At 47.8% G+C, this 23431-nt stretch overlaps 1 protein-coding gene across 2 annotated transcripts in view; it reads left to right on the top strand.

Annotated features, from left to right (window-relative positions):
• XDH (xanthine dehydrogenase) overlaps positions 1 to 23431 on the top strand; it is a 59807-nt gene that overhangs the window by 34318 nt on the left and 2058 nt on the right. For both annotated transcript variants that reach the window (XM_032881836.1, XM_032881835.1), the window contains exons 18-34: positions 2291 to 2414; positions 4368 to 4487; positions 5161 to 5257; positions 6035 to 6159; positions 6493 to 6626; positions 7030 to 7117; positions 8289 to 8375; positions 12865 to 13056; positions 13250 to 13395; positions 14215 to 14296; positions 14848 to 14943; positions 16300 to 16428; positions 17087 to 17161; positions 18575 to 18627; positions 20370 to 20484; positions 21269 to 21334; positions 22016 to 22204. In XM_032881836.1, the coding sequence (XP_032737727.1) occupies positions 2291 to 2414; positions 4368 to 4487; positions 5161 to 5257; positions 6035 to 6159; positions 6493 to 6626; positions 7030 to 7117; positions 8289 to 8375; positions 12865 to 13056; positions 13250 to 13395; positions 14215 to 14296; positions 14848 to 14943; positions 16300 to 16428; positions 17087 to 17161; positions 18575 to 18627; positions 20370 to 20484; positions 21269 to 21334; positions 22016 to 22204 (1918 nt within the window). The remainder of the gene's footprint in view (positions 1 to 2290; positions 2415 to 4367; positions 4488 to 5160; positions 5258 to 6034; positions 6160 to 6492; positions 6627 to 7029; positions 7118 to 8288; positions 8376 to 12864; positions 13057 to 13249; positions 13396 to 14214; positions 14297 to 14847; positions 14944 to 16299; positions 16429 to 17086; positions 17162 to 18574; positions 18628 to 20369; positions 20485 to 21268; positions 21335 to 22015; positions 22205 to 23431) is intronic.

The following is a 23431-nucleotide window of genomic DNA, read 5'->3' as shown; positions in this document are numbered from 1 at the left end:
ATTGTTTATGTACCACACACAGTGCCCTCCTTAATACCTACCACCAGGCTCATCCAACGCCCCATCCCTCCTCCCCTCCAAACCCTGTTTGTTTCTCAGAGTCCACATCTTCTCACAGTTTGTCTCCCCCTCCAATTTCCCCCAACTCACTTCTCCTCTCCATCTCCCCATGTCCTGCATGTTATTCCTTAGGCTCCACACGTAAGCGAAAGCATATGATAATTGACTCTCTCTGCTTGACTTATTTCACTCAGCATAATCTCTTCCAGACCCGTCCATGTTGATACAAAAGTTGGGTATTCATCCTTTCTGATGGAGGCATAATACTCCATAGTGTATATGGATCACATCTTCCTTATCCATTCGTCCACTGAAGGGCATCTTGACTCTTTCCACAGTTTGGCGACCATGGCCATTGCTGCTATTAACATCAGGGTACAGATGGCCCTTCTTTTCACTATATCTGCATCTTTGGGGTAAATACCCAGTAGTATAATTGCAGGGTCATAGGGAAGCTCTATTTTTAATTTCTTAAGGAATCTCCACACTGTTTTCCAAAGTGGCTGCATCAACTTGCATTCCCACCAACAGTGTAAGAGGGTTCCATTTCTCCATATTCTCCAACACATGTTGTTTACTGTCTTGTTAATTTTGGCCATTCTAACTGGTATAAGGTGGTATCTCAATGTGATTTTGATTTGAATCTCCCTGATGGCTAGTGATGATGAACATTTTTCATGTGTCTGCTACCCATTTGTATGTCTTCTTTGGAGAAGTGTCTGTTCATATTTTCTGCCCATGTCTTGAGTGCATACTGACCGCATTGACCGTGACCCACATTGTAGCTACATCCAGAGAACCTGGCCCCATCCGAGCAACGTGTGAATGATTGTAGTAGGAGGATAGGGGATTCTGTAGTAACTGCAAAGGTCCAGGCTTTCTGGGCTGCCTACGTGGGGAAGGCAGGGAGGTACAGTGGAAGGGGACCTGGCTTGGGCTTCTCACAACTTAATCTCTCCCCTCACCCCAGCAGTGCTGCTTTCTGGCTGGGTGACTTTGGACAAGCCACTCAATTCCCTCACACTGAGTTTCCCCAAGTGTAACCTGGGAATAATGACAATGATTTTGGGGGGGGGGGTTCTGATGTGGATTGCCTGTTTGGAAGTTGGTTGGTACTCAGAATAGTTTCCATACTTTTCTCTGAGGTGCCTCAGGGCAATTTCCCCATGAGGGCCTGGGCCAAAGTGAGCTGTACATGGTTGAGACTGTTATAAGTGATGGTCTCCAGACATTCTCCCTGGGAGACCTCTTGGGGGCCAGGGTGTCCCGCCATTCTGGGATAGCTCCATGAAGATGGGGAGAGAAAGCTGGCCATGTGACGATATTCAGGGCCATTCGATTTGTAGTACAGCAAGGGCCCCAATGTGCTGAGTCTGTGTGGAAATTAGCTGTGATATGGGTTTGAACCCGAGCTTTTAAGAGCCAGTGCTGCTCAGTGTCCACAATAGCCAAACTATGGAAAGAACCTAGATGTCCATCCACAGATGAATAGATAAAGAAGATGTGGTATGTATATGTAATGAAATATTATGCAGCCATCAAAAAACCCCACGAAATCTTGTCATTTCCAACGATACGGATGGAACTAGAGGTTATTATGCTGAGTGAAATAAGTCAATCAAAAAAAGACAATTATCATATGATCTCACTGATACGAGGAATTTGAGAGGCAGGGTGGGGGTTTGTGGGGGAAGGGAGGAAAAATGAAACAAGATGGGATCAGGGAGGGAGAGAAACCATGAGAAACTTTTAATCTCAGGAAACAAACTAAGCACTGCTGGTGGTGGGGGGATGAATAGGGTGGCTGGGTAAGGACACTGGGGAGGGTGTGTTCTATGGTGAGTGCTGTGAATTGTGTAAGACTGATGATTCACAGACCTGTAGCCCTGAAGCAAATAATACATTATATGTTATTTAAAAATTAAAAAAAAAAGTCAATGCTACTCACTCCGATTTGGTTCTCCAGTAGAAGGTCCATGGGGGCGGGCTGTCCTGCTCATCTTCTGTCCCCCACAGCACTCAGCATGGTGGCCTTCACAGGTTAGACATTCAATCAGTTTTTGCAGAGTAGAATAGGATAGATAAGATAGGATATAGAATATAGGCTAGGATAGACTAGAATAGACAAGGAGGTGGAGAAGGGAGGAATGTCATTGTGAGGACAGGGGTGGGTGGCGGGTCTTCTGCTCTGGTTTCCGACCTGCGGCCCTCACTGTGCTCATTCTTGCAGGTCCATAGATATTTCAGAAGCTCAGAAGGTGCCAGGGTTTGTCTGCTTTATCTCTGCCGATGATGTTCCTGGGAGTAATAAAACAGGAATTTTTAATGATGAAATGGTCTTTGCAAAGGATGAGGTAGGTCTTGGATTTTTTTTTGGACATGAAGTTAATGGAATGAATGCTTGAGCTTTAATTTATGCTCACGCCTCCAGATCCCTAAACTTGAAAAGACTCCATATTTTCACCTACTGTGGCCATCACGCGACTGACCAGAGTGCAGAACAACCAGTAAAGGGACAGAGTCTGTTTGGGGGCACTTTAAACTTTCACTTAGTGTTTACTTGTTTTTTTTAACTGAGGGTTGCTAATTGCACACAGTAGGATGACTCCCTGCCAAAGGGGCAGTTAAACAAGACTGGTGATTGTTTTTGAACTACCAGTTATGTTCTTAAGGGTATAATGTTAAGCTCCTTTATTAAAGAAAATAAAAATATGGCAAACAAGCTAACCAGAGTAGAAATCACAATACCATTGCTATGTGTATTGATAATTCACTTCTATGAAAATTCATCTACTGATATATGGAGTTACACACACACACTTTCCAAACATTCAAGAGGGTGGCTACAAAAACCCATATACTTTAAAAAAAAAAGATTTTATTTATTTATTTGAGAGAGAGAGAGAGAGATCACAAGTAGGCAGAGAGGCAGGCAGAGAGAAAGGGGGAAGCAGGCTCCCTGCTGAACAGAGATCCCAATGCAGGGCTCCATCCCAGGACCCTGAGATCATGACCTGAGCTGAAGGCAAAGGCTTACCCCTCTGAGCCACCCAGGTGCCCCAAAAATATACTTTTAGGATAGTTCTCAGTCACTTTACAATTCTAATACAGATCAAATGCAAATTGGAGATGATTGAGCTGTTGCTGAAGGTCAAATTCACTTTGTAATACACAAGTAATACACTTCATTTGTATTAATGTACAAGTGAAGAAGAACAACCATAGCTACCACCATGAGACATGAGGACTCCATTTGACAGAAGAACAAATTACTTTGACAATCTTCAAGAACCAATAAAACCCCTGCTAGCATAATGGATAGTGAGAATCAGCCAGGTATAACCACCAGAGCACTAATCAATTAAGTCAACAACTTAACTGGGTCCTCGAGAGATAATGATTAGAGATAGTATGGGTTTCTAGTGTCAGAAACCTCATATTCCAAAGTGATGTCTTGGATAATTTTATTTTATTTTATATTTTATTTTATTTTATTTTTGATTTATGTTTTGGGGGATGTTGGAAGAAGATTACCTGTGAAGGAATGAAATCATTAAGTAATGAGAAAATGACAATTCTTATTCTATAAATCTAACAAAGAACTGGTTTATGGGTCATCCAGTCTAAGAACCAGCATTTGGGAACTACTGGTTCTGGGCATCTAGATGAAGTATAAGTCATGATTGCTGCCTTTGAGAAACTTCTGGATGTAAATCTGAAAACAGATAAAAGGGAGTGAGGTGGCAGAAGAAAATGAAACTGGAAGTCAGTGCTGAGATTTAATCATGGTGTAGCAATGAATGTGTCTTGCCTTCTGTGTCTGCATCTCTTCACCTGAAGAACAAGGGTGTTGGAATGGATCTGAGTCAACAGAGAGACTTTGTGCTCCCATAACTCCCATTGTGCTGCTCTTGGTAGACATGACTAATCAATTGCCACATTCTATCCTGAGCAACTTCTGCTCTCAGCAGACATGAGTAATCAATTGCCACATTCTATCCCAGGCAACTTCTCAGCAAACTGCCAGTAGTAAATCATCAGAATTGGTCTTTGAGATGAAGTGAGTGTGCCAACCTGACACTAGTGATCTCCAAGTCCTATTCCAGTTCCACTGATTCTAAACAGTTATGAAGAAGCACATAATCCCGCATAATAGAACAAAGATATTAAAAGGCCCCAGGGCATTCCTAAAATGTACCTTAAGGAAACTGTGGGGGCAAAGACTTGCTTTGCCTTTTGAGCAATCCAAAATAATTTGTTTTGTGAGGCAGACGTGATATCCTGCAATGGTCTGGCTCTGTTCCCAGGTGACTTGTGTTGGGCATATCATTGGTGCTGTGGTCACTGACACCCCAGAACATGCACAGAGAGCCGCTCTAGGGGTGAAAATCACCTATGAAGAACTTCCAGCCATTATCACAATTGAGGTAACTGAGAAAGGGTGGCATGGAAAACGGTGAACACCCTGTCCCTGGAGGAAATTTCATTGGGATCCTTTGGGGAGGATTTTTATTTTTTAATTTTTAATTATTTATTTATTTATTAAAAAATTTTATTTATTTGAGAGAGAGAGCGAAAGAGAATGAGAGAGAGAGAGAGAGAGAGAGAGCATGAGAGGTAAGAGTTCAGAGGGAGAAGCAGACTCCCCACTGAGCAGGGAACCTGATGTGGGACTTGATCCTGGGACTCCAGGATTGTGATCTGAGCCAAAGGCAGTTGCTTAATCAACTGAGCCACCCAGGTACCCTGGGGAGGATTTTTAAATGACTTCCAGTCCTGGGATTGTGTGATCTTCTAACACCTTCCCCATCATGTTCTCAGACTCAACCCACCAGGGGCCAAACGAGGTTCCTCCTTCTCAGTACCAGCTCCCATTGGTTCCCTGAGGGACCCTGCTTTTCCACAAGATCCAAGTTTGTCCCCTAGTCTCTGAGAAAACAGGAATGCAAACCCCCAGGTCACAGGCAAGCTTACTTTAAGTCTGTGTAAGACGTTTGTAGAGATGTCTTTGTGAGAAGACAGAGGGAGTTCGAGCAGATTCTCTTCCTGGACCTTCCTTCTCTGAAAGTCCAGTCACTGAAGCTTATTTCTGGTCCTCAGGATGCTATAAAAAACAACTCCTTTTATGGGTCTGAACTGAAGATGGGGAAAGGAGACCTCACGAAGGGATTTTCGGAAGCAGACAATGTTGTTTCAGGTACAGCTGGTACCTACCATGGGGTGCCGGGCATGGGCTGGCCCTGGTGTATGAATTAAATTCAAGAGCTAGACCTTGGGTCCTGGAGCAGGGGAGTGAATTTTTACCAGAAGAGTCCTCCTGACGTTTGTAACCAAATAATAGACAGTTGGCAGGGAAAGATGCCTGTCATCTTCATCTCTGCCCTTCTGTCTTGAGGCTAGATTAGACCTATGTGATTCTAGGGAGCTGGGGGTGTGTCAAATTTGGAAGACTGCAGGGAAGGTAGCAGCCACAGATCCTGGCCCCCCACTGTGGGCCCGCAGTCAGTCCTCATGCATCTACAGGCAGGGCGCTCCCGCTCTCTCCTCCTCACCCACCCCCCACAGCTCCCACGCGGCGCAGGGCTGCTGACCAGACCCCTTTTGGAGTTGCCACCTACACTGTCCCTTATGCACTAAGTCACTGGCGAGCTGGCTCTCCAGCTGGCCAGGTACCTTCAGTTTCAGAAGATGTTCTCACTTTCAGCTTTGCATTCACATCTGTTAATTCCTTCTTTACCTTTTCCAAAATTTTACAATACTAGTTTAACCTACCCGATGCATTAGGTATCATTCTGGTTTCTTTTTTGGGGTGGGGGATTCGGCTCCCAGATGGCTAAGGCTTTGAGCCGCTTTCCACCCATGCTGGGAATCTGGAGGTTATCTGTGAGCAGTTGGTTCCTGCCCAGGGCCCAGGGCGGGTGCACTCTCCTTAAGTGAAGTCTGGGTCACTGTGAGGGTCTTGTTGCTCCCCCAGGCGAGGTGTACATTGGTGGCCAAGAGCACTTCTACTTGGAGACTCACTGCACCATCGCTGTCCCGAAAGGCGAGCAGGGGGAGATGGAGCTTTTTGTATCTACACAGAACACCATGAAGACCCAGGTAGGCATCCTGTGGGTCAGCTCCGGGGCCCAGGGAGGACACTGGGGAATGTCAGGCAGACCAAGCGTGGCTGTGTGGGACATAGGAAAAGGAGATCTGGGCTGGTCCAGAAGGGGATTTGAGGGTCTGGAGTGCTGGACCCCAGCACTGCCAGCTTAAGGGCTGCCTGGGTAGGTGGGGGACAGGGGGCTTCCGGAAATCAAGGAATGTCTCCACAGTCACAGCAGTAATTAGGCTCATGGATGCTGGGCAGGCTCTAGTTCTGGCTTGAAGTAAGTCCAGATGATACATTCAAGTGCAAGTAATTATTATTATTATTATTTTTGTCCACAGAGCTTTGTTGCAAATATGCTGGGGGTTCCAGCAAACCGGATTTTGGTCCGAGTGAAGAGAATCGGAGGAGGCTTTGGAGGGAAAGAGACACGGAGCACTGTGGTGTCCACAGCAGTGGCCCTGGCTGCATACAAGTGAGTCCTCCCTGCCAGCTCCTGGGAAGGAGAATAAGGCTGCTTCTGCCAGGAAGGCTTTCTAGATTTCCCCCTTTTAGTAGATTCCCCTTGCTTTGAATCTTCCCAGGCTTCTGTTTTTAGAACTCTTAGGCATTAGGGTTAAGGTAATACACCTGTTTCTCTGTGTTCCACACATGGATTCATGTCTTGTCTCCCCTGCCTGGCTTTGAGGGACGCTACATCCTCTATTCCCCGCCATGTCCAGCACAGTGCCTAGATAGCTAGACAGTGAGGCAGCCCAGCACAGGCTCTGTGTCCTGGTGGGAAGAGGAGTGTCCTGTGCTGTTTTTATCCCTGGGACTGACAGGAACGGGCCGTTGCAGAGGACCCCAGGGTTCTAAGCCTCTGATACCTCCCTCAGGACTGGCCGCCCTGTACGCTGCATGCTGGATCGCGATGAGGACATGCTGATAACTGGTGGCAGACATCCCTTCTTGGCCAAATACAAGGTTCCAGATGTTGGGGGCTATGCCGGGATGGGAGAGACAGTGCTGTCTTATTGGGAAAGCTGGGGATGAAGATCCAGGAGTCCCGGAACGTACTCTGGACATTTTTCATGACTACCTGTAAAAGTTCAAAGAAGAAATAGCCATGAGAAAACTTCAATTTGGCCAACAGCAACATAGAGTGTTGATGCTGGCTGGCCACCTCCCAAGTGATGTCCCAGCGTGGTGTTGATGCCTTTTGCGAGTTTGCTCTGGTCTATATCTGATCTTTGTCCACTCAGGCTGAGTGCCATGACTTTTCAGCAGCCCCAGGGTAAATCTTTTCTGCAGAATGTCCTAATGTTCATGCGTTCACTGCCTGGGGTGAAGACCAGAATGGCTGTTTAGAACTTAGTAATTTACAATGAGAAAGGAAACTGCCCAGGGCCTGGACAGGCCCCAGTTGTTAGGGTGGGCACTTGCCCCATCAGACTGTGTATGACAGGTCACTGCCACTTCCTCTGTGAGACCACCCCTTTTCTGGGTCCCTATGAGTAACCATGGATCCTGTCCCCCTAAACACGAGTATAACCTGCCAGATCCCAGTCTGGGAGCCCTTCTCTCCATGAGCTGGCTTTGCGCATCTCCCCTTTGACCTCTTCTGATTTTTGTTTCACGATTGAATTCTCCCAAAGGGATCCTCTTTCCCTTATTCCCAAATTCTTGTGGGCCCAAAGAAAATAACTTGGTTACTTTCTTTGGTAAGTAACTTGGTCTTCTGAATCCCAGTTCCTCACTTATGGATGGCTACATAAGGTCAAGGATGTGAAAGCACACTCCTGCTTGTGGGGGATGTAACATGGTGTCTGCTGTAAGGGACGTCTCCAGTATCTTCCTCAGTTTTTCTGCACGGTCCTCCCTTCTCTGCCTCCTCACTCCCTCTCACACAACTGGAAGCCAGGAGTAGGTAGGAGAAGGGAGGGGTGTGGGGAGAAGGTGTTTGCAGGGTTGAGGAACATGGAACGTCACTGGAAAGAAGTTAGTTCCTCTCTGCTTCACCTGTTAAGCTCTGGTGACCTCATTTTCATGGTGTGATGTCTTGTTCTGTCCACTTTCCTTCAGGTAGCCTAGGTGGGAGGGGATGACTCGGGTTAGCAGAGGAAGAGCACTCGTAAGAATTCCCTCTCCTCATCAGGTCGGCTTCATGAAGAATGGGAAGGTGGTGGCTTTGAAGGTTGAGCACTACAGCAATGCAGGGAACACCATGGATCTCTCCCAGAGCGTAAGTGCAAGGTACCCCTGCATCCTGGGGGTGGGGGTAGGGTGGGGGTCAAGGGCAGGCCCCACAGCCACCCTGGCATGGGCCTCCTCAGTTCCTGCCTGTTACCATGGTGGTAGCCTCCCCACGGGTCCTCACCCTTGGGTTCCCCACCCTTCGCTCATCTCCAAAGCACAAAGATAATCATATTACTTTCCTGATTGGAAACACTTCCTGCTTTTTCCAGATATTTTGCCAAGCAAGCAAAGTTAGTTACAAAACTAGATGCACGGTCTAGTGACATTGCATGTATATGCATATAAAATTAATGTATGCCTTTGTAATATATATATATACACACACACACATATATATACACATATACATATATATGTATATATAATAGATATAATGATATGCATGGAAAATCCCAAAAGAATATACACTAAACAGTGATTGGGTGGGACAAGGGGGGCACTCACTGTCATTTCCTATATAACACATTTTTGTGATGTTTGAATTTTAAGGAATGAATTGAATTTCTTCTTTTTTTGTTTAGTAACTGTTTCATTGAAGTATAGTTTACACACCATAAAATTCACCCACTTAAAGTATATAGTTCAATGGTTTTTAGTCAATTTAAAGAGTCATGCAACCATTATCATGATCTAGTTTTCAAACATTTCCATGGCCCCAAAGTCATCTCTCATAGCTGCTCCTGTTCTTACCCTCCCTACCCACCAGGCCTAGACACCCACTGTCTACTCTCTGTCTTTATAGATTTTCCTCTTGTAGTTGATATATGTAAATAGATTTGTGCACTATGTCATATTTTGTGTCTAGCTTTTTATCTTCAGATTGTTTTTAGGTTCACCCCTTTTGTAGTATGGATTAGTCCTTCATGCTTTTCTGTTGACAGTATTTCATCATATGGATAGACCATTGTTTGTTTTCCATTCACCACTTAATGAACATTTGAGTCATTTCCAGTGTTTAGCCTGTATGGATAATGCTACTCTGAACATTCTCCTATGAGTCTTTTCTGTTTGTTTTGTTTTTTAAAGATTTTACTTATTTATTTGTGAGTGTGAGAGAGAATCATGAGCAGGGGAGAGAGAGAGAGAAGCAGGCTCCCTGCTGAGCTGGGAGCCTGATGCGGGGCTCGATCCCAAGACCCTGGGAGCATGACCAGAGCAGAAGGCAGAGGCTTAACCAACTGGGCCGCATAGGTGCCCCTCCTATAAGTCTAATGTAGACATGTATTTTGTTAATTCTGGAAGTTAACAGTTATTTTTGTGATACTACTCTTTATAATTTTTAGAATCTTTACTTTATAACCATATTAGTTATATACACATAGATTCTTCTTGTAAAAATAAGTCACATTTCAGGGAAAACAGAAGTTCCCATGAATCCCCACCGCCTGTGTTTCTCCTCTTTGCTAGGGGCTAACTGACTCAATTAGAAAACTTCACACTTCAGATCTAGTGTGAAAACGTCTCGAAAAAAGAAACACATTTAGCATTCTCACCATTTGCAACATATGCCTTTTGGTGTTGTAGGAAAAATCAGGTTGAAAAAGATATGGTGCCTGTCCCCAAAGATCTTAGAAGCTTTTAAATTCAATTCAGCAAACATTTATTGAGTGCCTAGAGTGGCAACATAAAGAAGAATATACAGCTTTGTTTCTTCCCTCAGGAAGTTCCCAGTGTGGTGAGGGAGACAGATAATAAAAGACAAAATGAAATAGAAGTACAAGTTGATAGAGTGCTAAGGGAAAGCAAAAATGGAATTAATTGAGACATACTAAAAGCATCTAGGATGACTAAGACTGAAATAACCAAAGACACAAAAAGCAACCTGTGGGAAAGAGAGACTATACGTGGGGAAGTAAACCAAACCCCAAATGAAACAAACAAATAAAAGCTGCCATTGGTCTCCTCAGAGAGATGAGTTATTATACCTTCAAGAAAGAATAGGATGCCATAAAAATGGAACAGTCAGAGAATAAAAATGAACTCTGGTGAATTAAAACTCTGAAAGCAGAAGGGTTGGAAGAAACTCGAGCAAATCTCCCTAAGTAAAGAAAAAAATACAGAAAAGTCTGAGAGAAGATACAACAAAATTCAAGGTCTTGTCCAGGAGACCCAAATAATCAAAGTTTCAGAGAGAAAGAATGGAAACTATCTAGAAGTGACTTGGGAAATCCCCCCAAACTGATGGCCATACAGTTTGAGATTGAAAGAGCCCTTCCAGTAAGCAGCACAATGAAGGAAAATAGACCTATGCTAAGTTTTACATCGCTGCAAACTTGGAGAAACCTAGAGGTAAAGAAGATTTTATAATTTTTAGGAAGGAGATATAATGTTTCCAAGAATTGAAAGACACTGATTGCATTTGCCAGTAAAATGCCTTCAGAATGCTGAGAGAAACTGGAAAACCTGTTTCCAACCTAGAATCCTATATATGGCCAAATCATTAATTAAGGATGAGAGTATAAGAAAGACATTTCAGGCAGGCAAGTCTCAAAAATGTTCCTCTCTATATACTCTTATTTTTTTTATTTGTTTAAATTTTTATTTATTTATTTGACAGACAGATCACAAGTAGGCAGAGAGGCAGGCAGAGAGAGAGAGAGAGGAGGAAGCAGGCTCCCCACTGAGCAGAGAGCCCGATGTGGGACTCGATCCCAGGACCCTGAGATCATGACCTGAGCCGAAGACAGAGGCTTTAACCCAATGAGCTGCCCAGGCACCCCTCTTCTTATTTTTTTGAGAAGATATTCAAGAATGTACTCCAACAAAATGAAGGTGTAAGACTAGGAAAGGGGAAGATGTGGTTTCCAGGAAGGGGAGTTTTAATATGGAGAGAGGCAAAGAGAATCTGGGATGAATGTGAGGGAAGATCCCAAGGTAACAGTGGGACAGGGACTCAAATGGGCTGCCCATTGAAATTGCAGTTAGCCAGAAGTCTCCAGGAATAATTTCTTCTAAAAGATAAGGCTGCTAGAAAGTTTAAAGTGTTCCAACATATTGAGAGCAGATTTCTAGCACTGGGGAAAACTTTAAGTTGACTTAGTAATAATTGCACAGAAAACTAAGAAAATGAGGGGTGCCTGGGTGGCTCAGTGGGTTAAAGCCTCTGCCTTCAGCTCAGGTCATGATTCCAGGGTCTTGGGATTGAGCCCCGCATCGAGCTCTCTGCTCAGAGGGGAGCCTGTTTTCCTTCCTCTCTCTCTGCTTACCTCTCTGCCTACATGTGATCTCTGTCTCTGTCAAATAAATAAATAAAATCTTAAGAAAAAAGAAAACTAAGAAAATGAAAAAGTGAAGATAATCATTAGCTCCAGGGGCGGTTACTATCAAGAAAGAGAGAAGTAAGCACAGTGTAACCAGGTGATTCAGCTGTCAGTAATGTTTACAGGATGATATCAAACTGCCTATCGGTCAGGTCAAAATATGACTATATGGGGAGGATGGGGGACAGGAAGGTGATGTGATTTCAGGAATGGGGGTTAGGTGAGAATGATACCCCCCTTTTCTGTAACAAGAAAGCAATATAAGAGTCTATAACTGAACACATCAAGAAGTTTCAGTGTAGGGGCGCCTGGGTGGCTCAGTTGGTTAAGCAATTGCCTTCAGCTCAGGTCATGATCCTGGAGTCCTGGGATCGAGTCCCACATTGGGCTCCCTGCTCATCAGGGAATCTGCTTCTCCCTCTGACCGTCTCCCCTCTCATGCTCTCTCTCTCTCTCTCTCTCTCACATTCTCTCTCTCTCAAAAATAAGTGAAATCTTAAAAAAAAAGTTTCAGTGTAAGGCATTATTAGAGATGTGGAAGTTAGTGTGTAAGAGCTATCAAATGAGCTGGGAGAACTCTATGTGGGGTAGAAGGGAGGACAGGGAGGACTGCTATTCTGCACAACACAAACTTACAGAAGTATTTGACTCTTTAAGCTGTTTACCATACAACTCTAATGGGAACACAAACTACATAAAATCAATTCATCATAAGATCACCTATTTTTTTTTTTTTTCTTTTTGAAGAGGCAAGAGATTGGTCCTAACTGGAGTGTCTGGGAAGGGCTTCCCCAGGGAGGAGCTGAGTGGGGATGTTAGTAGTTGGGTGAGGTGAGGAGAGGCATATCAGGTAAGGGGAACGTATAGTCAACAGAGAGGATTAAAAATATGCTTGAAGAGTCTTGAATTCCACACTGAAGCTTATACAGACTTTACTCCAAAGAGAAAAAGTGGCTTTTTTAAGCAAGTGGTTAACCTAAAAGGACCTTGTACTTTTGTTTGAGGGTTAGGTGAGAGGGTGGAGAGACACAGACGCCGGGAGCCCAGGAAGGAGTCCTGTGTTGCATACCCCTTCATATGCGAGAAATAACTTGGGCCTGAGGAGCTAGGGAGGGCTGGGAAAGACAGAGGGGGTGCAGCCCTTGAAGTCCCTTTTTTGAAGTGCCAATGACATCGGTGCACTCTTCTTTCCCATTTTGGTGTCTTCCGCTGCAGATAATGGAAAGAGCCTTATTCCACATGGACAACTCTTACAAAATCCCCAACATCCTGGGCACTGGGCGGCTCTGCAAGACCAACCTGGCCTCCAACACAGCCTTCCGAGGCTTTGGGGGGCCTCAGGGGATGCTCATTGCTGAGTACTGGATGAGTGAAGTCGCTCTGACCTGCGGGCTGCCGGCAGAGGAAGTAAGTCGGCCGGGAGTTTGGTGGCGCGGGTCACCCCTACTTTGAGGGAACGGTGGCTTTGTGTCTTGGACATCTCCTGGGGGGGAGCAGAGGAGAGGCACGTGATGTGGAGGGGGTCGGAAGCTTACCTTGAGGTTGCAACCCTTTCATCCATTGCCACCAGCGAGCCCTCAGTGTCTCTCTCTTTGCAAAGGTGCGGAGGAAAAACCTGTATAAGGAAGGGGACTTGACACACTTCAACCAGAAGCTTGAGGGGTTCACCTTGTCCAGGTGCTGGGATGAATGCCTAGCCAGCTCTCAGTATCATGCCCGGAGGAGCAAGATTGACAAGTTCAATGAGTAAGCATGGGGGAGGGGAGGAGTCCGATGTTCTGGGGATCTCTCGGGTCTCATTTTCTGCAGCCTCTTGGCTGAACTCAGAATACCAGGCTAATAACAGATAAGGCGCGGGAGGGCTGAGTTTGGGGCCCCTTTCGTGGCCATCTCTTTAAGATCCTGAAATGATGTTGAGCCTGGGGGCAGATGGGCTTACAGCCGGCCCTCAGCATCCTAGCCCATCAGTATGGTCCGTCTCTACGTTCGCCCACCTTTTAGGGGAACGCCAGCCCAGAACCCCGAAAACCACAGTTACACACCTGCCTCCGACATGAATCTGTAAATAGGACCTTTCCGTCACTCCATCACTTGGGCCTCGGTTTCAACATCTGTGAAGTGGGGATAATTACACTGACTCTGTTTCCTCACTGAGTTACCCAGAAAACCAAATAGAATGCACAGGGAAGGTGTTACTAGGATCATCACCAAGGTGTGACTCAGTTCATCCCGGGGACAGTCACAGTCCAAGATCACCAGGGCACACTGACCCCGTCTGAACTCCACTCTGAGGGGAAGTGACAAAACTTCTAAGTCCAGGCTCTCAGGGGTGGGCCCTGCTTCAGCTGCACAGAGGGACCCAGAACCCAGATCTGACCTTTCTTATTTGGTTTACACAACTGAGGCACAACTCGGTTATGGTGAACCACTCAGTTATGGCGAACACTATGTGGGCCGTTCCAAGGATGCCTTGTTCCAATTTTGCAAAAATGTTGTCTGACACCACGTCTGAGCTGACGCAAACATGGTAGAGAAAGTTCTATGAGAATCTTCCTTTTTCTCCAGGGAGAATTGTTGGAAGAAGAGAGGATTATGCATCATTCCTACCAAGTTTGGAATAAGCTTCACTCTTCCTTTTCTGAACCAGGTAATTGCTTTATATAATTTTGTCCCTCTGCACTGGGCTGGGGCCCCATTTCCCCCTCTTGTCTGCTGTATTGCAAAGGAAGGGTCATTGTCACTGGTAACAGAGATGAGTGGAGGGGCTCTCTGCTGTTTAAATGAAGTTGAACTTGCATATTTCTGTTTGTTCAGAATGTCACAGGTCAGTGAGGGCAGCATGGGACTCAGATATCTGGGGTCAAGTCCTAGTTCTTCCTCCTCCTGGTTGTAGGACTACAGAGAGCTACTCTGCCTTTCTGATCCTTGGCTTCCTCTGTAGAGTGAACACAAAGACATTTATCTGACCACCTTTTTTCTGAAGACAGGAGACACATAGAGGAATTGGAAAATATTGGCAAAGTGTTGAAGGGCTACATCATTAAATCACGAGATTGACAGCCGCTGCAGGTTTTGTCTAAGGTTTCTAACCGAAATGCTGCCTCTGGTTTTCTTCCTCCTGGGATCTGGCCCCATCGGTCCCAAGCCTCAAGTCGGGGTTGAATTTACTGAATTTTGTGTTTGGTGTCCTTCCCTTAGGCAGGAGCCCTGATTCATGTGTACACAGATGGCTCTGTGCTGCTGACCCATGGGGGCATGGAGATGGGCCAAGGCCTGCACACCAAGATGGTCCAGGTGAGCGGCCTGGACACTGGGAGCCCTCTCTGGCCTCGCAGTGCCCGGGTGGTGGGGGAGGGTGTGGTGAGACGCTGAGTGGCGGCGCACCGCACAGGCAGAAGAGGCCCCAGCTCTGGCCAGGCTCTGCCGTCTGTTTACATGTGGTCTCGGGCAAGTCTTCTCCCCTCCTGGCCTTTGTTTCCTCATCTGTGCAAAGGGCTTGGCCAGGTAACCCCCAAGGTCACTTCCGTTGCCAGCATTCTATGGCTTTATGATTATATTGGTTGCAAGATCCTAGGGGAGCTTCCCAGGAGAGATCAGACACTGGTCCTTCTACTCAGAGACAGAAAAATGAGGCATAGGTTGTCAGGTCACAGTTTTCATAAGCAAAGGGAACTTACATAAGAGGGTTGCCTTGGGAGGCGGCAAGATGAATGATCTCCACTGAATCTTAAAAGTTTATAGAGAGAGGGGCCTTAATTGGGTTTGGTCAAGGTCATGTGCAGGTGTTCTCAATGTCAGGTCATCATCCTTGGAGGTTGTGACCTTGGAGCAGACTTTGGGAGTAGGAAAGGCAAGTGGAACCCACATTCCAAGGACAAGAGAGGGGTGAGGAGCCTCCGGTCCACCAGGTCAGGCTCAAGGGTCAGCTGGGGGTCACATCTTTTGGATGCCCTTGCCCAACTGTGTATAAGTGGGTGTGTTGTGGTTATGAAGGTAACAAGCTTCCCCCCCACCCCCGCAGTGGAGCTCAGATATTGGAACTGGATTAGAGTTGGCACAACTGCTTGGCTCACCGACTGGCCAAATTGAATTTAAAAAAAAAAAAAAAAAAAAAAAGCCAAGTTTAGCTTTAAAAAGCACTGTGAGTCACCATTGGGTTTACAATTTTTTATTTATTTTTTCTCAAGTTCCAAAATTTGTTGTTTATGCACCACACCCAGTGCTCCATGCAATACGTGCCCTCCATAATACCCACTACCAGGCTCACCTAACCCCCCAACCCCCTCCCCTCCAAAACCCTCAGTTTCTTTCTCAGATTCCACAGTCTCTCATGGTTTGTCTCCCCCTCTGATTTCCCCCAACTCACTTCTCCTCTCCATCTCTCAATGTCTTCTGTGTTATTCCTTATGCTCCACAAGTGAAACCATATAATTGACTCCCTCTGCTTGACTTATTTCATACAACGAAGTCACTCCATAAAGTTCTGCTTCAAACTGAGACAGGTATGAGAACATCCCAGTCTCAATAGGATTATAGTTTATAAAATTATTTTGTTGCCTGCAAGAGTGAACCTGAGTCTGTCTTGGGGCAAAGGCAGCCAAGCCCCATGCTAACCCCTCCCTGAGAAAGTGATGTTGTCTCTTTTCCCAGGTGGCCAGCAGAGCTCTGAAAATACCCACCTCTAAGATTTATATCAGCGAGACGAGCACTAACACCGTGCCAAACACCTCTCCCACGGCTGCCTCCGTCAGCGCTGACATCAACGGACAGGCTGTCTATGTGAGGAGCCTGGGCAGCCCCCAGAGCTGAGGGCCAGCCCAGGGTTCTGGGCCCAGAGAGCCCCCTGGGGTGGGAGCTGGAATGGTCCTTGTTGGCTCTTTGGCACTGGCTGTCTTATCCAGGAGAATGCTGTTCCTCCTGACACCAAGCTGAAAGAGAGGCCTAAAGAGCCAAAATCACTTCCATCAGAGCCAAGAAGGTTGAGTGTAGGATGGGGAGGAGATTTGGAGGGTCACAAGGAGCATTCTGGAAAGATATACTCCCCAGTGTTAGAACTGATCTAAAGACTATGGACAAGGTTGGAATTGGATTTTGGGGTTGGCCAGGTCAGACCCACTGGCTTCTCTTTCCACATGGAAGATGAAATTAAGAAAAGTGTTTGATGGGAGAAGTCATCTCCTTTGGGATCCCTCAAATATTTCATCTGTAGCCTAAGAACTGGGTGTTCTCCCACAAAGGCCAATTCTGGTCCCTTCGATGGGGTCCTATGGCTTCTATCCTGGGCCTCAGTCATTCCTGAGAGGGTGGCAAGGCTGTCAGAATGGCACCATGGGCACAGCATTACTTGGAGTTGGCCCTGCTGACGCCCTTGGGCTTTTGCCTGGGCCAGGAAATGCAGAAGACTAATGTGTCTGGTATGCGGTGTATGTGTTCTTAGGAAGCTTGTCAGACCATCCTGAAAAGGCTGGAACCCTTCAAGAAAAAGAATCCTACTGGCACCTGGGAAGACTGGGTAAGTCTGAGCTGGTCCAAGTTGCTTTTGAAAATGAGGGACATTGAAGGCAGACTCTCTGTCCTTCCTGCAGCAGTAATAGGATCACGATCTAGTCACAGGCAGAGAAGCTAAAGTGGTGGGTATGGTTTCACAGGACAAGTAAATGCTCCACCTTGCTGGGCCCCTTTCTCTGTGGTTTTCATGGTTGAGGGAAGTCACCTGAGGAAAAATTTTGATCCAGGATCTTGACAGCCCTGTGAGGACTGGGAGATGGGCTGCCCTGAGCCTTGGAAGGTGGGGTGACTGCTGAATGGGCCTGACTCTGGGCCTGGTCCCACACCCCACTCATCCTCAGTCTTCACGAGCCTGGTTTTCTTCAAACCTCCTGCTGTGGGAGGGCTGCCCCTAGCAGCATATCCCCTTCCAACTCTGGAGTCCACCAAGGCTCCATCTGTGAAGGTGTGGGGGGAAAAGACATTTCCCAAGAGTTTATATCATTCCTGTGGTTTTTAGAAGTCACAGGCAAGCACTCATAATAAGAAGGAGCCCAGTTCTCTGGGTTCTGGTTTGGAGGCCTGTGTGTCGGGGACCCTCAGAGGAAAGCCGCAGGGAGGTCTCTCTTTGGAGGGAGACCTCATCTCTTCCAACAAGCGGACGCCTCAGTGGCAGCCCCGCTTTATCATCTCCCAGCATTGGGGTGGGAAACGTGGGCACAACGGTAACATACAGAGTGAGCCCACACATGACCCAGTCAGATAGCATATGCTTCCCTCTAGAGACCCAAAGAAGACAAGCTATTTCTCTCAGACCCCGTCCACTTCCCTTCCCACACTCACACAATACCACACACAATACCACACGAAACTAGGTTGATTTGGGTAGTTTGGATTTCAGCATGGAGACAGAGAGAGGCAAGCTTGAGCTGGGCGTTGAGGGAGGGAAAGGATTTGGGCAGATACAGTGGAGGAACCGTGCAAACAAAGGCGTAGAGCTGTGGGGCCATGGAGGGGCTGGGAGAGAGCTGCCCCTCGAGTTGGGCTGGCATGGGTGTGTGTGAGACATGAAGGCAGAGAGACTCCTGGGGTCCTGAATGTCAAGCATGTTCTTTGGAGATGATGGGGGGACTAAGCTCTAGGGCTGGGGAGTGACGTGGGCAGTAGGTTGAGATGCTCACTATGGTTGGGCTGGGCTCCAGGCGGCCTGGGGAGGCTCCTCGAAGGACAAAGACCACCTGAGAGGCTGCTGTAGCCTGCAGGCGTCCTGTGCCTTCTCCTCACGCAGGGGCATGTGAGGCAAAACTTTGTGGTGGGGGGGAGAGCCGCTGGTACACAGACCTGGTCTGAGGAGGGTGAACCCGTGAAACCTCAGTGCTGGGGCAGGGATCCTGGAAACCATGCTAAGCCCTTCCCGTTGTCTCTCTCCTCTCCTCAGGTCTTAGCTGCCTACATTGACGCAGTGAGCTTGTCTGCAACCGGGTTTTATAAGTAAGTACGGAGCTGGTCTCACCCGCCTCACCATGTGTTCTCATCCTAACCTCTGAAGTGCCCCCCCCCCCAGCACCGGACGCTCCCAGCCTTAGGTCGGGAGAGAGCAGTTCCCCTAAAACTCTAATCTCTTCAATGGACTGCGGCTCGTTTCACTCTGAAGATGCTCTAAAGTGCCCGGCATCGCCAGTCTGTGTGCCAAGGAGGCAGAAGCATGAGCCGTCCTATCTGCAGACTTGTGCTCTGGTTCTGGTCTGGAAGCATCTTCTTGTGCTTGGAGAGATCGGGGATCTCGCTGGGCCTGTTTCCTCATTAACAACCTAGTGGGACCATCCCCAGCCACCCCTCCCTTGGGGTTCTCCTAGAACCTGGGGCCGAGTTACCCGCATCCCTTCCTCTGTACCACGCGTCAGATTTCTGCCTGGAGGCTTTCCTTGGAAAGAACCACGGGAGGAGTTAGAGCACGTGGTCTGGTTTCAAAATGCAGACGTCAGTGGTGCTGAAAGTGAGATTCGGAAAAGAGCACATACCTTCTGCGACTTTGAAATTCAGTAGCAACATGAAGAGCTAGAGACCTCGCTGATCTGATTCCAAGGCTGTAAAAAGATGCGATTCCAAGGCTGTAAAAAGATGCGATGATATTTCCTACCGGCCGTAATGTTCCAGCTTTCTCTGAGAAGTTTAACTAGGACCTTTTCTTTCGCACATCAATGGGTTTGGAGAAGAAGTTCAATATGTATTTTAGGCAAACAAACATTTTGCCAGTGCCCCCGGGTTTCGTGATACTTGACTTGCGCAAACATGTGCGGATTTTCTCAGAAGTTCTTGCTTCGTTTTCAGGGTTGATAAAACTGGGTAATATAAAGGAACACCCAAGTGAAGATGGTGAAATCCAAGGTCAGAGAAGGTGGCAGGTTCTCCTGGGAGAATCCTTTCCCCTCAGCTCAGCGATGGTTTTACGTGCATGCACACTCCAATCCCATCAGCTCATGATTTTCTGTGTCATGAATAAAAAAAACACAGGTGCGGGAGACTATTAACTCCAGGTGTGAGAAGACACACACACACACTTATGACTCATGTGAAATTGGAATTGTGTAAGATACTCAGGATTAAAGAAGAAAAAAAATATAAGAGAGCATCTGCTTTTATCAGTAACACTTTCCTCAAGTCCTTTGTTGGAACCAAGAAGGGGCCCATAGCCAAGGAATCATGCAGGCAAGTGGTTCCAGGTGCACCCAGGCTGCGGGAGCTGCTGACCTCAGCTCTCACCTGGAGAAAGGTGAGCGGCCCAGGAGGCAGCACAGGCCGGCTCTCTGGCTCCTAGACCTGGAATACCAGCTCAGCAGATCCTTTGGGAGTGCAGCCTTTGTGTCTTTCCCGAGCTTGGGCAAGTGTGTCCCGTTTCTACCACGTAGAGGCCAGCATCCTGATTTTATATTCCGCTCAGCTGTGCAGAATGATTCTCATAAGAGCCTTGGGCATAACTGAGCAGACAGGAGGCGGAAAGCTCTGGAACACCCGGATTTCATTAACAGGTTCAAAATATTAAAAGCACATGGGCTTTTATGAAGAACAGCTGAATGAAAAAAAAAACCTTTGGAGTCTTAGGATTTTGTGGGTCAAGCTGTGTGTGTGTGTGTGTGTGTGTGTGTGTGTGTGTGTGTGTGTGTATGTATGTGTGTGGTGAGGGGCAATGCTCATCTTACCACGTGTGCAATGATTTCTCCTCTCTCTCCCAGGACACCCAACCTTGGCTACAGCTTTGAGACGAACTCAGGGAACCCCTTCCACTACTTCTCCTACGGGGTGGCTTGCTCTGAAGTGGAAATCGACTGCTTAACAGGGGATCACAAAGTAAGGGGTTTCCAAACCTTTGTGTACTAGGTTAGGGGGAAGGGAGGAGAAACGAGTGACTTGCAAACACTAAGAACGCACTTTCTGGCTTGGAAAATAATGTCTGACATCACAGCCTGGAAGACCTCCTAGAAAGGACCAGTGAGCAAGTATTTGAGGCTTTTTTGGGCCCCCAAAGACTCTGCTTCACCTCCTCTGCCCCTCATCACAGAAGCAGGAGAACAGCCACAGACGAACGCAAACGAACGGCCATGGCCATGTTCCCCTACGAGGCGGTTTGTGCACACTTGACTGTGAATTTCACATAATTGTCACGTGTCACGCCATATTCCTTTTATTTTTGTCAGTCCCTTAAAAAGGCAGACACCATTATTGGCTCACAGGTCCCCCCCAAAACGGGGCTCAGGCTGGAATCAGCCCATGGAACGTAGTTTGTTGTCCCCTTCCTGACACAATCGACCCAGACTCGGGTTCGGAGCCCAGGGACCTGGGAACCGGCCTTCCCACTCACATGGAGGTGTGCGCACGTGACTCCTGATCACAGCCGAGCGTAGCCACCGCCATCCCCTGCCCAGCCTGTCCCAACTCAAATCTGAGCATTGACGATGCCAGTGTGGACCGGCAGGGCCACGAACACCCTGCCTGAGTGCGCCCAGGGTCCTATGCTTCTGAAAGTGCCATTTGGTTGATGCAGTGACTCAAGGATCCCCAAGGCCCCTCTGTCATCCCACACCTTCCTTTCTTCTCACACTGCGTTTTGTTCTCCCCCCTCCCCCCACTACAGAACCTCCGCACCGACATTGTCATGGATGTCGGTTCCAGTCTGAACCCCGCCATTGATATTGGACAGGTAAGGCACACGGGTGACCCGGGGGGTGATGGGCTCGGCCGCGGGTGTGTCCCCCGAGTTCCGCGGTGAGCAGGGAGGCTGGGAGAACAGACGTGTGGGGTCCACAGCGTGTGGCAGGTGCCCTCCGAGAAATCCGTAAGCCCCAGCGCGGTCACTGCTTCGCCTAGAGCCAGGCAGGGCTGGGAGTTCACAAAGCCTAAATCCACCAACCCAGAAATTCCTCCTGTCTTGCGGGGCTGCCTGCAAGCACATGGTCCCACTTGGCACATGGGAGTCACGTTGGCCCCCGAGGGACACGCAGCAACCGTCAGCCTGGGAGACTGCTTCTCAGCTCTGAGTTGCCGTTTCCCCAGTGGCAGCGTGGGGGGAACAGTTCCACCCCCTCTGTGGCAGATTTTAATGAAAAATTATGCCTACCATGGTATGAGTCTTCTGGAATCGCTGACAAGTTCTAAAACGAATCTCCAGTGTTGATACCTTCTCCCTGCCTACCTCAGTGCCTGGCGAAGGCCCAGAGAGGTGATCCCAGGCTGGGCGGGGGCCAGGTAGGCTGTGGAGGGCTGTTTTCTACTCCTTTCCGGGCCCACTCCAGGTGAGGCTTGGTGCCTGATGGGGCAAGCAGTATCTGTGCTTGGCCGGGGTGGGGAAGCAGAGTGACTGTGCTCTCTGTCTGCCTTGCAGGTGGAAGGGGCCTTTGTGCAGGGCCTTGGCCTTTTCACCCTGGAGGAGCTGCACTACTCCCCAGAGGGGAGCCTGCACACCCGTGGCCCCAGCACCTACAAGATCCCTGCATTTGGCAGCATCCCCACTGAGTTCAGGGTGTCCCTGCTCCGTGACTGTCCCAACAAGAAGGCCATCTATGCGTCCAAGGTACCGTTGCCCTGGGTCTGTGCTGCCTTCTGGTCTGCACGGTGGGAGGCTGTGGGGGGAAGGAGGGGCTCCACCACAGGTCTGCTGGCGGTTGGTCTGGAAGGACCAGAGGGCTTGACGCTAGCTTTGGTGAGGATGGCAGAAAGGTGGGCTGTCCCTGCCTGAGGAAACAGAGCTGGGATGACACTACTTGTGCGTGGTCAAAGCTAGCTCCTTTGGCTGCACTCAGAGGGATTCCTTAATCCGGTTGAAGTCTACAAGGTCAAAGCCTGATCTCCACCCATGTCTCACGTGTGCATTTTGATGCTTGGTCCTAAAGATGATCCCACATATGCCCCCTCCCCCCATTATCCCACAAGAAAAGCATATTCATTGCAGATTGGGCAACACCTCTGTGCCAACCCTTTGTCCTCTTCAGTGGCTGGCACCTGACCTTAAACTTGATCCGCATGCCTGAAGGATTCTAGCCATCCTCTATTTCCTTGCCGTCCCCAGTAAGGATGGAAAAACGGTCAAAAATCAAGTAAGCTGACTGATACAGTCCTAGATCAAAGAAGGAAGACAGATGATCACTTGTAACCAGTGAAACACACTCATTTGCTCATCTCATGGTTTACTTTACTGTGGTTGGGTCTGGACGCTCTGTGATCCTTGCCATCGACTTTCACGGTTTAACACGCATCGGGCTCACTGCAGATGCATGACAAAAATGCATTTCTGTGGGACCCATCCCTAGAAATTTTGATTCGGTAGGTCTGGAGTAAGGCCCTGGAATGTGCATTTTTAACAGGTATCCCAGGGATTTTGATGCAGGAAGTTTCTGATCTATGCTTTGGGGGACAAAACAAAACAACCTAGTTAATTAATTTATCTGAGAGAGAGAGAAAGCGAGAGAGAGAGCGAGTGCACAAACAGGCAGAGTGGCGGCGGGCAGAGGCAGAGGGAGAAGCAGACTCCCCGCTGAGCAAGGAGCCCAATGTGGGACTTGATCCCAGGACCCTGGGATCATGACCTGGGCCGAAGGCAGACACTTAACTGACTGAGCCACCCAGATGCCCCTAAAATATAATTATTTATTACAACTTTTAATGGTACATTTTATTTGCATGATGGCATCAGAGAAAATCACATAGTGCGAGTTAAAAGAAATATGCCAATGAGGTTGAGTCATTTCCTAGGGTTGCTTGTTCTCGGCTCCTGAAGGATTCTGACCATCCTCCCTGCCTT

The sequence above is a fragment of the Lontra canadensis genome, unplaced genomic scaffold (genome assembly GCF_010015895.1).
Source record: "Lontra canadensis isolate GAN:19392208 unplaced genomic scaffold, GSC_riverotter_1.0 scaffold78, whole genome shotgun sequence".
NCBI classification, from domain to species: domain Eukaryota; kingdom Metazoa; phylum Chordata; class Mammalia; order Carnivora; family Mustelidae; genus Lontra; species Lontra canadensis.
This window is presented reverse-complemented; position numbering and strand designations above follow the sequence as displayed.